At 42.1% G+C, this 13066-nt stretch overlaps 1 protein-coding gene across 4 annotated transcripts; it reads left to right on the forward strand.

The window, feature by feature from the left end:
- The first annotated feature begins 2105 nt into the window (after positions 1-2105).
- On the forward strand, positions 2106-11072 carry prpsap2 (phosphoribosyl pyrophosphate synthetase-associated protein 2). 4 transcript variants are annotated; one of them, XM_072368286.1, is made up of 11 exons: positions 2106-2218; positions 4514-4674; positions 6162-6214; positions 7052-7118; positions 7199-7371; positions 7464-7579; positions 8342-8397; positions 8642-8790; positions 8884-8954; positions 10381-10527; positions 10636-11072. In XM_072368286.1, the coding sequence occupies exons 2-11, from the start codon at positions 4592-4594 to the stop codon at positions 10792-10794; spliced, it is 1074 nt and encodes a 357-aa protein (XP_072224387.1). In that variant the 5' UTR covers positions 2106-2218; positions 4514-4591; the 3' UTR covers positions 10795-11072. The 4 variants fall into 4 exon arrangements, with proteins under 4 accessions (XP_072224387.1, XP_072224386.1, XP_072224389.1 ...); XM_072368285.1 differs by having other exon boundaries at positions 8642-8954; XM_072368288.1 differs by lacking the exons at positions 2106-2218; positions 6162-6214 and having other exon boundaries at positions 4597-4674.
- The last annotated feature ends 1994 nt before the right edge of the window (positions 11073-13066 follow it).

Here is a 13066-nt window from a genome sequence, read left to right on the forward strand (position 1 = left end):
TAATACACGTTTCAACCATTGACTCTCTCCACAAACCTGCACGCATGCTCTCTACATGTGGAAGTTGTTTGCTGTGATTGCAATAAGAGAGACGAGAGCGTGCACATCAGTGAATCTGACCCTGACTTCCACCAGTAAAATCAAATGTGTTTTCTCTCTGTGTCCACCCTCCTCCGGATTTTTAACTCCTCTCCATTGTGTGTGTGGGCAGTATGCAGTGCTTAGATGCTGTTCCCAGCCTCCTCCACATATCCACTGAGTTATGTAAGAACGCTGAAGAGTAGCCCATACGGTACTGAGAGAGTATTTATAAATCTGTCTAATGAAAACACAGCTCACTACGCTGGAGCTGTGTTAACACTAACGCCCAATATATAAATGCTTACTCTTGGAACACTTACCTGCACAACCTCACCCCTTTATTCTTTATTCTGGGGTTTGCTCTGCTGGTGTTGCTCGCGAGGAACAGAGACTTGAAGACAAGACAGGGTTTGACAAATGTCCCAAGGATTAAACTGTAGATTCATGAGCCACTTAGCTGGATATATTGCAGTCAGAGGAATGTCTGGTCTTTTTCTGTGTTAAGACTTGTGCTTTTTATTTATTTTTTATTTTTTTTGGGGGGGGGGGCAGCTCAAGGTAACATTTCGCGCACTACATTCATGTCATAACCACAATAGATTTGTCCGAAGCCATCCTGCCATGTTGGGATCTAACCCCTCATTAAGGATTTATAAATCTGTTCTTAGTTGATGTGAGAAGAAGAACAACATCGATCAATAGAAACACATTTTAACATAATAAAGCCATGTTTATTTAAAACTCGAAAGCCCCTTAACTCAACAAGAGCTGAAGTTGGGAGGTGTTTTGTGAACATTTGACAAAAACGCACTGCCCTCATGTGGCAGGTCGCAGTAATACTTCATTAGTAATAAGTAATAACTACTTAATAATCACTAGTAACTAGTAATAACACCTTCAAAAAGGTGCCGTCACTGATAAAAGTCTTGACATTGAATTCTGTTCACCTCCTATTTATTAAGCCTTCATAGAGTTTTACAGGTGGCTGTAGATAGTGCTGTATTATCCCAACCTTCTCTAAGCAGATTATTTCAACCAAAAGTTTCAAATTTCATCCCTCCATAAGACCTGTTGCTACTGATTTTAAGTCCACTTATTTTTTCCCTGTTTACCTTCCTTAAGAATGGCTTCTTGACAGCCACCCTTCCATGGAGACCGTTTCTGATGAGGCTTGGGCCAACAGTAGATGCCTCAAATGAAGGTCCAGATGGTCCTGTGTCAGGTCTTTGCTGGATTTTTTCATATTTCGTGAGATCACTTTTAGGTATTGTGTATCTGCTGTTTTTTAGGCCTGCCACTTCTTCTTTTGTCCTCCACTTGTCCAGTTTCCATAATGCCTTTTAAAGACATACTGCACACCATGCAAAAATATACCGAGCTTTTAGGTAATAACTCTTTGGGACTCATATTTTTGGTGCAAAAATATCATCTTATGTCCATCAAACTGTCATCTTTGGCATTTTTCATTGATGCAACAAAAACAAGGGGGGGGGGGGGGGGGGGGGTTGATGTCGGGCTGCAATAAAATGCCTAAAGATACAATTTAAAATAGGTCCTTTGCTAAGTTGTCTTTTATGTTTAGACACAACAATGGTGAGACCTTCCATCTGAAGATGTTTCGATACAAGTACTGGACTTAAAAATTGTTTTAAAAAAAAAACTTTGAAAGACATTAAAAATGCCTGGATAATTGTTACTCAAGACTACTTTAATGGCTTACAAGAAAGTCTGGATCCTTTGAGGTAAAATATAAAGAAACTAAGGTTGGCTTCAGACTTTTGCGTAGAACTATGACTATATATATTGCTGTATTAAACTTTAAGTATGCCAAGCACACAATCCAACACTACATAAAAATAACTATTTATGTCTTTAAACAGTTATTTTTAGCGATGCTTTTCGATATATTGAAAATGACTCTAATGTTTACGGCTTTTTTAACAGAACTTGAATTCATCTTAAGACCCCTCCCGTCTCAATGTTCTGCCCTCTGATTGGCCGCAGTATACATCCGTCAAAGACCGAACGTCACAGAGTCAGACAGTCGGAGTGAGGGGAACAGGTTGAAAAGAGTCGGAGGTTTGCATAGTCAAATACCGTTGTTTGCTGGTTGTAGCCGGATTTAACACACAAGCTGGTGAGGACCTGTGTTTTAGTTTGTTTCATTATTTAATCTGATTCCTGCTTGCCACGCAGAGAGACCTGCTCTCTGACGCATGACAAATCATTTCGCGCATCCAAGAGCTTTGCCCTGCCAAGATTAATATAAGCGAGCTATCGCGTTAGTACTTCTGAATTAACGTTGGTTAGCCGTTTACTTATGTTGCTGTCAAGCATGTCACAACTGAATACAGTTAATTCGGCTCAATATTTTTTAAAATTCTGCAAAAGTCGTTAATATCGCATAGCCAGCACACAATTTTAACTCGTAATGTAATGAGCAAAATCCTCGCGACGCTGAAGTTGGCTCCCGATTCACAGCCTCCGATTCGCCTGTTAAAGGGATGGGCTTAAAGGGCAATTTCATAGCTTTTTTTCCTTGCACACTGATCACGTCAGATTAGGTCATGTATAAAAACTACAATAGTTAAAACTTGTAAAATCTGGATAGAAATATTCTATAAAGGGTATAAATTCAATAATAGCTTGTTGTGAATTGTTCAACCTTTTTCCTATTTGTGAAAATGCAGAAAAGGGCAATTTCACAGCTTTTTTCGCATGCTGATCACCCTGGACTAGGTCCTGTATAGAAACAAATATAGCTAGACAGATCAAATCTGAACTGAATTAATCCAGAGAGGGCACGAGTCTTTAAACCACACTTTGTGATTTGTGAAGACTTTGTTTTAGCTGTTAAAACGAAGATGGTAGGTCAGATGGCTGTGATAGATTGGAGCAGGAGAAGACAAGCAAGGTCTGAAATGATGGGTCATGTTAGTGGAAAGATTAATGGGATGACTGAAAAAAAATTGTCAGATCTCATATAAACATTCATTTTAGGATAGGGCATACTGATGGTTGAATTATGAGATATCTAATAAAGGCAACAATAGAGGTTCACCACGGGCAGATGAAAGGTTAGAGAACAACTGTTATTGTTTTTAGATAAAATAGCACGAGAAAGAGATTACTAAAGTCAACAAGTGATAAACAAGTGTCTCTTTTTCCTATGTAGTGAGCAGAGATCCTCATGCAAATAAAGATGGACATGTAGAGACGAAGACTTCTGGGACGAGGGCAGGTTTCACAAATCAGAGCGTGTTTGAAATAATGTATACCATCTACAGAATAATTCAGCTCTTATTTTATCAGTCTTACATGTTCTAGTCTTGGCTGATCTACATGCAAGAGAAAAATAAAAGGTGAAATGGACCTTCATTGCATTTTCACAAAACAAATAAAACTTTCCCATATCACAAAGTGTGTTTTAAAGACTTTGTACGATCTGTAGAATATTTCAGTGTATATTTGGCCTGTACAACTACTGGGGTTTTCATACAGGACCTAATCTGATATGATGAGCATGCAAAAAAGGCATTGAAATTGCCCTTTGTGCCCTTTCCTTTAATTCACGAATCGGAAGCCAACTTCAGCGCCATCAAATACTCTGTTGTTCAGCTAGCTTAGCAACATGACGCTAACGTCGTGACTGTGTTGATAGTTCAGAGGAAAGATTTTTTTTCTGCCTCTAACACACTCGAGGTAGCTTATTAAACTAAACCACAGCCTAAAACAACGATCGAAAAATCGAAAAATTCCACGATAAGGTTTTACTGATACAGACGGCTGAAGCGGCAGTCCTTCCTGCACATGGTACTTGATTGCAGCCCAGCCTCTTGGTTTTGCTCTGTTATTGTTCTTTCAATCCTATGTATATGCACAGAAAAGCCTTTTTAAAACTCTTTTCCAGCATAATGCATTTCAAACCACAGACTCTACGTGCCCCTAAACACAAAAATGAAAAATTAAGCAAAAAAGTTTGAAAAAATAATAAGCTGAAAAGTAATTTAATGAATAATAAGTGTATAGGTAAGGTAGCACAGGGAGAAGTAGCATGTATAATATGAGAGATTTTTCAAAAACAAACTAACAAAAAACAAAGACAGTCAAAGATAATTTTCCCTTTACAATAATGGATCATTTCTGTTATTAATGAATTGGATTGAATTGGACTGTATCTTTAAAGTGCCTTGGGATGACTTTTTGTTTTTGTAAAATTTAATTGGATTCAACATTAAAAGTGCATAACTTATTAGGTTGTTATAAGTTGGTATAGCTGCTTTACTATAGCGTCATGTGATGAGGCTGCCTTCCACTCTTAAACTGGCTTCTTGACAGTCTGCAAAACTGTGTTTCCTGTTCCTCTTTCACTTGAGTTACAAGCTGATGCTTAGACTTTGAGGGAAGTAACTGCTCTGCTGTGTTGTTGCAGGAAGGCGTCAGTGCAGCGTGGGTGCCCAGGGATCCACTGCCTGAGTGTGGGGAGAGCAGCGGCCGAGACCCCGCAGACATGAACCACACCAAGGGCGGTTTGGTCATTTTCACTGCCAACTCGCACCCTTCCAGCCGCGAGTTGGGCAAGAGAATTGCAGAGTGAGTACAGGAGGCACTGCTGATATATTCCACAGCAACTCAATGGACTCAGCACTGATTATTTTAGGATACTGGCTCTTATACGGTTTTGGAAAGTATGGAATTTGTGTTACTTATTGTCCAGGTCTTAAGTATGGGGAGAAAACTAAAAAAGGAGGAGATATGGAGAAATATTTGTGTTATGAGACTGTCGCCATCAAACTGAAACTCACTGACTGTCCTGCAGTGTGGGCTGATGTCTGCAGTCGCAGAAATTATCTTAAAAGTTGTGCTTTTCCCAAACTGTGTCCAACACAGCCTGGAGGATACAGTGGAAAGCCATTCCCTCATGTTGCGGTCAAGGTTTTTTCCCTTGGTAGGTCTCGTGTTGGTAGTTGCTGGACTGGCTCTGAATACACTTCAGAGGAACGCACGACTCCTGGCAACGGGAAAGGATTTAAGCTCGTCTGACTCAGATGATAAAAAGCGACTTTAGAATTCCTGATAGCATTTTTTTTTCTCTTACTTGCACACTTGTAATTAGTCCTTCTTTAAAGCCATCTGTGGATGTCCATCTTCTGCCTTCATCTGCACATGGTACAGGGAGATTTTACAAAAGGCCGAACAGATGGAGCTTTCAGAACTGTGGCTGCATGACACAGTCATGACACAGCAGAATGCAGAAATAATCCGTGTAAGAATGATGACTTCCTGCTGCCTGGTATCGGAATGCAGCACACCGAGTGCGTTTCCGTGATACGATGTCTTCTCCGATGGGAATCGCTCTGAAAACATGCACTTCGGTAGACTCAAATGGGCCCAGGCTGTTCTCATTTCATATTTTCATTTTCTTTTGTTAGACAGCTAAACACACGAGTCAACTCACAGTCAGTTAACTCGCAGTCGCTCTGCTCAAATCACCATTCGGGTAACTTCAAGCTTAGTCTGGAAATATTTCCAAGATGGTGATCGACGATGTCCCGATCAGTCAACATTTAACCCTGAAACTGGCCGACGCGACCTCACATACACTTAAATACGTAGAAATAGAATCTAAAGGAAGAAATCACTGACCCAGAAGCTATGTTGTCCCTTCAGCTAAGAATATGTGTACAACACAAAATGCATCGCTGATCTTGTCATCCGTCGCTCTCTTTTAAAAGAACAGTTCTAGGTGCACGATGAACTGCAGTATTGACTGTATACTGTGATATTATGTGTTTAAAAATGAATACATGAACTGCAGGTTGTACTTTAAACACAAACGATGTAACCTTAAGACTGTATAAAGAGATCAGGTTGCATGTTTATAGAGAAAACTGAGGCTTTGCTTCGGCCATTGGGACACAAAAGTCCATTAGAGAAGAAGTAATCACAGCTCATTGCTAAAATATTCTCAACTTTCGCTAAAATTTTGCACTTTTTAAAAAAAAACAACTCATTATTGAGAAGGTGTCCATCTGTGCGAGTTGGTGCAACAAGTTTTTCCTTCATGTTCTCTCTCTCAGGCGGCTGGGGGTGGAGCTTGGCAAGGTGCAGGTGTACCAGGAAGCTAACAGAGGTAAGATGATGCCAGCCATGCACATCTTCCATAACTTATCAGGAGAACGCATGAGGAGAAAATAACTTGTTGTTTCATTATATCTGTAGTTCAGATGCACTCATTAAGATTGGTGCCACTGTGGCCAAAGTACAGCAGAAGAAATGAAAGAAACAATACAGGACACACAAAACACACCTCTTAAATCGAACAAAAACCTAACTTTCACGCTGACCACTGCCAGCAGAGGGAATTGGCTTAATTCGTGCTCAGGGGTGTCACGGTTGCAACATGTTGGTTGAATGAGGGCTGGAGCTAACGGTCGGCTGTTCGTTGTGACAGCTGCAGGCTGCAGATTCTTAATCAGACTCTGACACGGTCGCTGATTACGAAAGCTTTCAGGAAGATTTGTTTTTTTTAAAAAGTAGCCCGTGTGGCAGATTGCACGTCTCAAGCAGGGTTAAAGTACAGCCCGAATCAATCTCTCACTGAGAAACACCGAATGCTCGGGGAAATGAGAAGTTTAACGGTCACAGCTGCAGAGGCAGCGAGGTGTTTGTTCCACTCCAGGTTTAGGATTAAAGTTGGTCAGTGGTTGAGCTATCACACTGTCTGTTCTTTGTTTTTGCTGGATATTCGGCAGTGCTTGGACAGCTTTTTGTTTTCTAATCTCTTTTCTGTGGGAGGCTCACTTTTGGAATGCTACTATCTCTGATTTCCCACAGTGAGGGGGCAGGAGGTGGGGGAGGCACTAATGAAGCCAGCGGGCTTTGTTAGGAGTGTGTATGTAAGCTGCCGATAGCTTCTCACACCTGCACTTTTTAAAAAGTTTTAAAAAAATCTGCATCGTTTCCATAGAAACGCGGGTGCAGATCCAAGAGTCGGTGCGAGGGAAAGATGTCTTTGTCATCCAGACTGTGTCCAAGTAAGCAAAAACACAGCGAAGCTCTCAAGTTTCCCCTGAAACACGAAGACACGTCACATTTTGTGAATCCTCTTCATCAGGGATGTGAACACCACCATCATGGAGATGCTGATCATGGTGTACGCATGCAGGACATCGTGTGCGAGAAGCATCACCGGCGTCCTCCCCTACTTCCCCTACAGCAAGCAGTGCAAGATGAGGAAGAGGGGCTCCATCGTCTCCAAGCTCATCGCCTCCATGATGTGCAAAGCCGGTGAGTTGCAACCACACACGCAGTATTTTGGACAGATGCGTGAAGTGGTCTGTACAACAGGAGAATGTGTCCACATGTTGGTGTTTGCGTAGGCCTCACCCACCTGATCACCATGGACCTTCATCAGAAGGAGATTCAAGGCTTCTTCAACATCCCAGTGGACAATCTGAGGGCCTCTCCGTTCCTGCTTCAGTACATACAGGAGGAGGTAAGAGGATTTAAAAAAAAAAAGTTGCACATCTCAGGTAAAACGTCTGCATCTTCACCGGCTGATGACGATGAGTTAATCTTCTGTTGATTAACTGTTTTTGAATTTTCAAATGATTCTGTTTTCCTCTTGATCATTCCGCACACAAAAAAACCTCCATTGAGACTGGAAAAAAAAAATAAATCAACCCATTTGCTCGTGTAGAAGCATAAGCCACTTCCTCAAATCCGAGCGTGCAGGACAGATGCGCTCTCATTGGCTGAAACTCTGACCCATTGTTTCCACCAGACACGCTGACGACCTTTTGCATCGTATGCCGCACTGACTCGATATAACCTGCAGAACAAAGTCTGAAGTCGACCTACTTTTTATGTAAGATGTAGAAGCTGACTGCAGGAGTTTTGTGCCAAGTTATTACAGACACTTACATTACATCACTGTGCGATTTTATTCACATGAATGCTAATTGAGCTGTCGGCCTTCTGAAATGCTTTCACTATTAAACGCTAATTATATTCTCCTCCTTTAAGTATTAAAATAATCCTGATCATGTCTGCCTAACATTTCTTTTTTTCTTCTTACAATAATTTCCAGCTGTTTTCCTTTACACTGAACAGGGGGTTATTTTATCATTAGTTGGCTTATATTATACCAAATACAAACAAGTTAATAGAGAATTGAGTCTTTAATCAGTCACGGTCAGAATTCAGACTCCTGGCCGTCCTAACTGTGTTTTAATCTAAACTTTCTATGAACCCTCAGATCCCCGACTACAGAAATGCTGTAATTGTTGCCAAATCTCCAGCTTCTGCCAAAAGGTAAGCTCTCTCCTCAGCGGCGTTATAAAATCACCTTTAACTGTGCTGAACTCATTACACATAGGTAACATGTTCATTCTAACCTGGTGTTGTTTCTCCTTTGAGAGAGCTTTTGATATCTTACGCCGTAGCTGTCGCACATTATGGCCCATATTTGTGTCTTATTGACACTTTAATGTGAATCAGGTGCAGAGACGCAGTCCTTTCTTGCAGTGACGGGTTTGTCCCCTGCCTGTGTGTGCAGGGCTCAGTCGTTTGCCGAGCGGCTGCGTCTGGGAATAGCAGTAATCCACGGTGAAGCTCAGGATGCAGAGTCAGACCAGGTGGATGGGCGACATTCCCCCCCCACCGTCAAGACCACCGGAGCCATTCACCCGAGCATGGAGATACCATGTAAAGCACGGAAAGAGTTCACCTGTAGTACAGTACGCCGGTGCTGCCTCTTAACAGCAGAAATTCAAAGATGTCCCTCATTTGTGTTTCCAGTGTTGATCCCTAAAGAGAAGCCTCCCATCACTGTGGTTGGAGACGTTGGAGGACGCATTGCCATCATAGTGGTGAGTTGGATTGAATAGCAGTTTTTATTGAGCAGCCTGTGGCAACAATATCAGTTTCTTGTTGGCTTTTTCTTTGATAATGAAGTAATATTTTATCTCGTTATTCTGACGTAATTTAACACACATCCAAAATATAGCCTCTGTGAGACGACATACAAATGTTAAGATTATTGGACAAAGTGTTTGACTTTTATTTCACCAAATGTAGCCTCATGACCACATTGTGAAATCTGGTGAATGCTCATCAAGCTTTTCCTAAATCTTTAAAGGGAAAATTAAACATCAAACATTAGCATATTTGGCAAGCTGGAGCCCCATACAGTTCTAACACTGTCAGTGAAACAGGACTGTAATAAAAAGCAGGATAAAAAGCAATCAAGGTCATTTCTGGTTGTGGCAAGTTATCCGGCGTTGTTGGCTAGCTGCACTGAAACGAGGGAATCCTCCAGTTAGCCATGATGCTAAAGTTTCTACTGAACACTTTTTAGACGAGAAGTAATGTGGAGCAGAAGGTTTTTGGGTCAGTTGTGGTGGTGGCTGCTCTGTCTGTGTTTGAATTTTCCTCTTATAGTGTCGGGTCTACAGAGCGTCCAACACAGTCTGCGAGCACAGCAGCAGCTGCGCGCCGTAAGCTAAACGCCTAATGGTACCACCGACAGGCTGACCACGAAATCCACTGAACAGTCTTTAAGAATGTTTGTTCATCTTGTGTTTTTTTTCACCCATCCACTGTCCCGTCCAAGCACAACAAGATATGTACACTCCACTACAACCACACGCAAATTTACCCAGAAAAGGGAACTAATATCCAACATCTAATTGGAATTCAACAATATCATCCTCATCATTCAATATAAATCCAGCTTAGCCCTCAAAGTACGACACGGAACCCCACGCATAGTAGCAACTCCAGTCAGATAACACAAGCAATTACTGAATTTCTTAACAGAATTGCAGATGAAAATTGATTGAAATTTAACGATTTTCTCACAAAAAGTGCTAAAACTCTTCTTTAAAGACCAACTCGGTTGCTCTATTCGCAGAACAGCTTGGCATGCTTGCCATTAACAAACACCCTGATTGGCAAACAGCTAGCGTTAGCTTCAGTTAGCATTCAGTTGGCGCTGGCCACCTACTCCAGCCTTTGATGAACTGATGGCTCTTCCTCCGGACAAACTTGAGCCTGAACTTCTCTGCCGGTGCAGGTTTGAAGGCGCAAACACGAGAGTTTCTGGGAGTTTGTGTGAAATTTTGTCTTGCTGCTTTATAGGTCTGACTTTCCAACCAACAATCAGACCGAGAGCTTCATAGAACTGTGTTTAGGAAAATGATTGTCTGTTAAAACTCGTTTGTGGCGGCAGTTTCTCACTAGAGGGCGCCATTTAGTTTTAACAGGTTGAGTGTTGACAGCGCGTTTCTTCTGCAGGATGACATCATCGACGACGTTGACAGCTTTGTGGCAGCAGCAGAGACACTGAAGGAAAGAGGGGCCTACAAGATCTTCGTCATGGCAACGCACGGCCTCCTCTCCTCCGAGGCCCCCAGGTTCATAGAGGAGTCTGCGATTGATGAGGTGAGTGTGCGCGTACACGAAATGTTTTCCACAGGAAACACATTTCCCTCGCTTCCTTCAGCTCGATGTGGCCCCTCACCTCTATCCGATGTCCCCCCCCCCCCTCAGGTGGTGGTGACCAACACGATTCCTCACGAGCTCCAGAAGCTCCAGTGTCCAAAGATCAAGACGGTGGACATCAGCATGATCCTGTCGGAGGCCATCCGCCGCATCCACAACGGAGAGTCCATGTCCTATCTGTTCCGCAACATAGGCGTGGACGACTGAACAATCTGTTACACACACTCTCTCTCTCTCACTCTCACACACATAGATGTGTCTCTATCCTTTTGGGGACGCTGGTTTGACTTCTTGAATCCCCTCCTCCTTCCAGGACGTCCCACAGGTGGGTGTGCAGTCGTTCCCACCAGGATATAAAAACAAACACACTCTTGTCTTACTATACTTGTGGAGACTTGTTATTGACATCATGCATTTTCTTGGCCCTTTATCCAAGCCTTATTCATCAAGTAAATGTGTCAACCTCAAACTAATTCTAACTAAAATTCCAACATTTTAGTCTACTGAGCTACTGATTTTCAGACTCTACAAATATAGTAAAACAAGCCCTCATGTACTCATTTGTCCAAATCCCAGTTCCTTCCCCCTTGGCCCCATAACTTCGCCCTCTGCTTTGCTGGGATATGGTGCCCCTTTTTCTTTTTCGATCTAAATGGCCCCTAACACCTAGTTGAAGGACTAGATGACCTCTATCCCTTATCCTGACAAAAAAGAGGGGGCATCTTATGTCTGCAAACCAGAGGGGTTGGGCCAACTGGCATATTGCTCACCTTCTCAGATGTATCCATGAATGCAAAATATGAACAACCTCAGTCAACAAAAAGCTGAAAACTGACACATGTCTGACGCAAATCATAACACAAATATGAATGCCAACTCTTGTTGAGTGTGTGCAGCCTGCATACACACACATAGATAATGAATGCACACTTAGTCCCACCTCACAGCTGAACGCACGCGTCTGTGATCTGTGTCCGTAAGGGATGTTACAACCATACTGCCTAGCTCTTTTGCGAAAACAGTACACACCTCAGTACATTCTTTAGTCACGTCTTCATTCTCCGACCCCCCCCCTCCCATCTGTGTGTGTGTTGGTACACATTTCTTTATGCTGAATGTCTTTTTCAGAAATTACCAGGAATAGACTGTACTGCAAGAGTGTCAGTGCCTTCTGTAGGACTCGCAACACAGGCCTTCATCGGTCCGATACATCACTGTGGATCAGTTAATATCACTAATCTATACTCGTTTAAAAACCCTGGAATATGCAGCTTAACGTAACTTAACTTGCTTTTGAGTGTCAAGAGTCCTCGTTTAACTCCAAATCTGTTTTGTTCAGTTATGTGGTGTCTGAATGTGTGAGTATTACAGTTAGTTATAAACTCCTCCCACTTAGCCACGCCCGTGTAGTTGCCATAGAACGTAGATGCTCCTCTGGTGTCAAATGAACTGTTTCAGGTTGAACTGGAAATAATCGGTCTTGTTAATTCAGCGTGACATTTATCAGCAGTGTTTTCATCAGTCATCCATAAACCTTAATGTGCCATCATTAGTGCTTCCTCATGTGAAAAATTTGGTGATGCCACAAACAAGCATATCTTTGAGCCGGAAGGTTCTGGATCATAAAAGCTCGGTTTTATTCCACATTTTTCCTTTCTAGTTTTTTAAAACAAGTCACTCCTTGTGGTCAGTTGCTGGTCAGAAATGCAGGGTCGTTCCTAATGATCTGTAAATGGGGGAAATGAATCGGCGTGAATCAGACCGAAGTAGTTTAACACGTGGAGTCTCAGACTGTGGCGACAGCAGGAAAGTAAATGGAAAATTTTTCTGACAAGCCAATCTTGACTGAAGCAGGTCTTTGTCACTTTGCCAGATGTTCCAAAAATGTTTTGTATTTATTTTCTGTACTTAATATGAATAAATATGACCTTGGAAAACAAACCAAAAAAAGCCTTGTTTTGTGGTGATGTGATTTGCATTCTCATACAAAGCTCTGTACTTTCTGATAGGCAAGCTATCTTCCACCAGTGCATGTTGATAAAAGAAGAGTGTTGGAAACAGACCAGCTACAGATTTCCCTTTGAGGGCCGCAGGCTGTGGTCAGAATACTCCTCCTCTCTTCGCAGTTAGCTAAATTTGGGAAATGAAATGCAGGATCAAACATTTGCAAAGACATTCGCACATCAAACACGAGTAAACCTTAGAGCGTCGAGTTAAACCGAGTCTTCCTCTTGTTCTTTTTTTTTTTGATCAACATGTTTTATTAGTTAATGCTGACAGACAGGTATTGGTCCAGACAAACATGGTGGTGTCAAGTGGAGATCAGAACCAGGCAGAGGGAAATGTGTTTGACCCAAAACGCACTCTGACGTTGGCTCCGCCCTGTCTGCTGCCGTTCCACCAGCACACTACAGAACACCTCTCTCTCAAGTTATTATTCATTAAGTGAAGAAGTAAAACCAAGAGTTCATATGGGAGA

Source organism: Leuresthes tenuis, unplaced genomic scaffold (genome assembly GCF_036924035.1).
Source record: "Leuresthes tenuis unplaced genomic scaffold, fLeuTen1.0.hap1 SCAF_17, whole genome shotgun sequence".
Classification (NCBI taxonomy): domain Eukaryota; kingdom Metazoa; phylum Chordata; class Actinopteri; order Atheriniformes; family Atherinopsidae; genus Leuresthes; species Leuresthes tenuis.

Bases quoted from the DNA above. Each gene is read 5' to 3' on its own strand.
- prpsap2 (XM_072368285.1), top strand. From the start codon at position 4,592: ATGAACCACACCAAGGGCGGTTTGGTCATTTTCACTGCCAACTCGCAC. The intron at 7,580-8,341 runs GTAAGAGGATTT...ATGAACCCTCAG, and splicing joins TTCAGTACATACAGGAGGAG to ATCCCCGACTACAGAAATGC. The intron at 8,398-8,641 runs GTAAGCTCTCTC...CTGTGTGTGCAG, and splicing joins TCTCCAGCTTCTGCCAAAAG to GGCTCAGTCGTTTGCCGAGC.